Source organism: Sinocyclocheilus grahami, unplaced genomic scaffold (genome assembly GCF_001515645.1).
Source record: "Sinocyclocheilus grahami isolate Dianchi unplaced genomic scaffold, SAMN03320097.WGS_v1.1 scaffold1158.1, whole genome shotgun sequence".
Classification (NCBI taxonomy): Eukaryota; Metazoa; Chordata; class Actinopteri; order Cypriniformes; family Cyprinidae; genus Sinocyclocheilus; species Sinocyclocheilus grahami.
In genome coordinates, this window is record NW_015506337.1 from 296,306 (window position 1) to 297,372 (window position 1,067).

Here is a 1,067-nt window from a genome sequence, read left to right on the forward strand (position 1 = left end):
AGTTGTCTTCATTATTACATGTTTGAATTAATCTGTCATGAAAACTTGATTTAGCCACCATTTAAATATTTATATTTCAACAAGAGGTAGAAACATGATAATATCATTAAAACGTTGGTAAAACGCTAACATTCATTAAATACTGCCTTATGCACACTTTAAAGGTTTATATGCAACTCAGTGTTGATTATTAAAAGAGTGGTTAACGAATTGATTATTAAAAACACTTAATTTTTGTTTTTGTAAAAAATAATTTCGGTGCATCACTACTTTTACACACAGTTCAAAGTGACCAATGTTATGGTGCCTTTATGATATTTTTAGTCTTATTTGGAGCTTGACAGTCGTGGAGTGTTCTTCAAAAAAATTCAGCATATGGATTATTATGGGTAAGTAAGTACTGATAGAATTTGCATTTTTTGGGGGTAAATTATTCCTATAATATACTGTATGCATTGACAGCATGTTTGTTACCTTCAAGTTCAATGGCGTAGGAATAGCCCAACTGTTCAGATGTGATGTAGATCTCCTCATTGGTCACAGGTGGGAAAAAGGGGACCATGTTATAATGCCGGTTGTGTCCGATAGGGGCCATCTCATCCGGCAAGCTGGCGTTTTCACTGGAACGTCTCATCCATTCCTCAAATATGGCATCGGTGAATGCATGAAGCACCTGTTCGGCCGTAAGTGAGAACATGTCTTTATCCAGAATCAGAACTCATGTAGACTGAACACCGTGATGTTACTGTCATTTAATGTGTCTTCTATGTTACCAGAAAGATTGGGTCGTTGGCGGCGGAGTGGGACAGAGCGCTGGTCCCATTGAGGAACAGGTGAACCAGGTTGTGCAGATTGGACACAGAGCTGTCCAGCTCACCGTCTGGCTTGTCGTATCCTTCCAGTGCGTTCCTTCAAGGAAAGGTAGAACTAAACTTTGTAGACATGCATTTTCTGTAAAGCTGCTTTGAAACAGTGTGTATTGTGAAAAGTGCTATACAAATAAATTTGAATTAAATTCAATAGAATTGAACTTCAAAACTAATTCACAGACATCAACTTAACCCTGT

General features: G+C 37.6%; 1 protein-coding gene across 1 annotated transcript in view; it reads right to left on the reverse strand.

The window, feature by feature from the left end:
* LOC107567421 (L-dopachrome tautomerase-like) overlaps positions 1 to 1,067 on the reverse strand; it is a 12,702-nt gene that overhangs the window by 2,014 nt on the left and 9,621 nt on the right. The window contains exons 6-7 of the mRNA XM_016253098.1: positions 774 to 909; positions 475 to 673 (exon numbers count right to left, since the gene is read on the reverse strand). Of these exons, the coding sequence (XP_016108584.1) occupies positions 475 to 673; positions 774 to 909 (335 nt within the window). The remainder of the gene's footprint in view (positions 1 to 474; positions 674 to 773; positions 910 to 1,067) is intronic.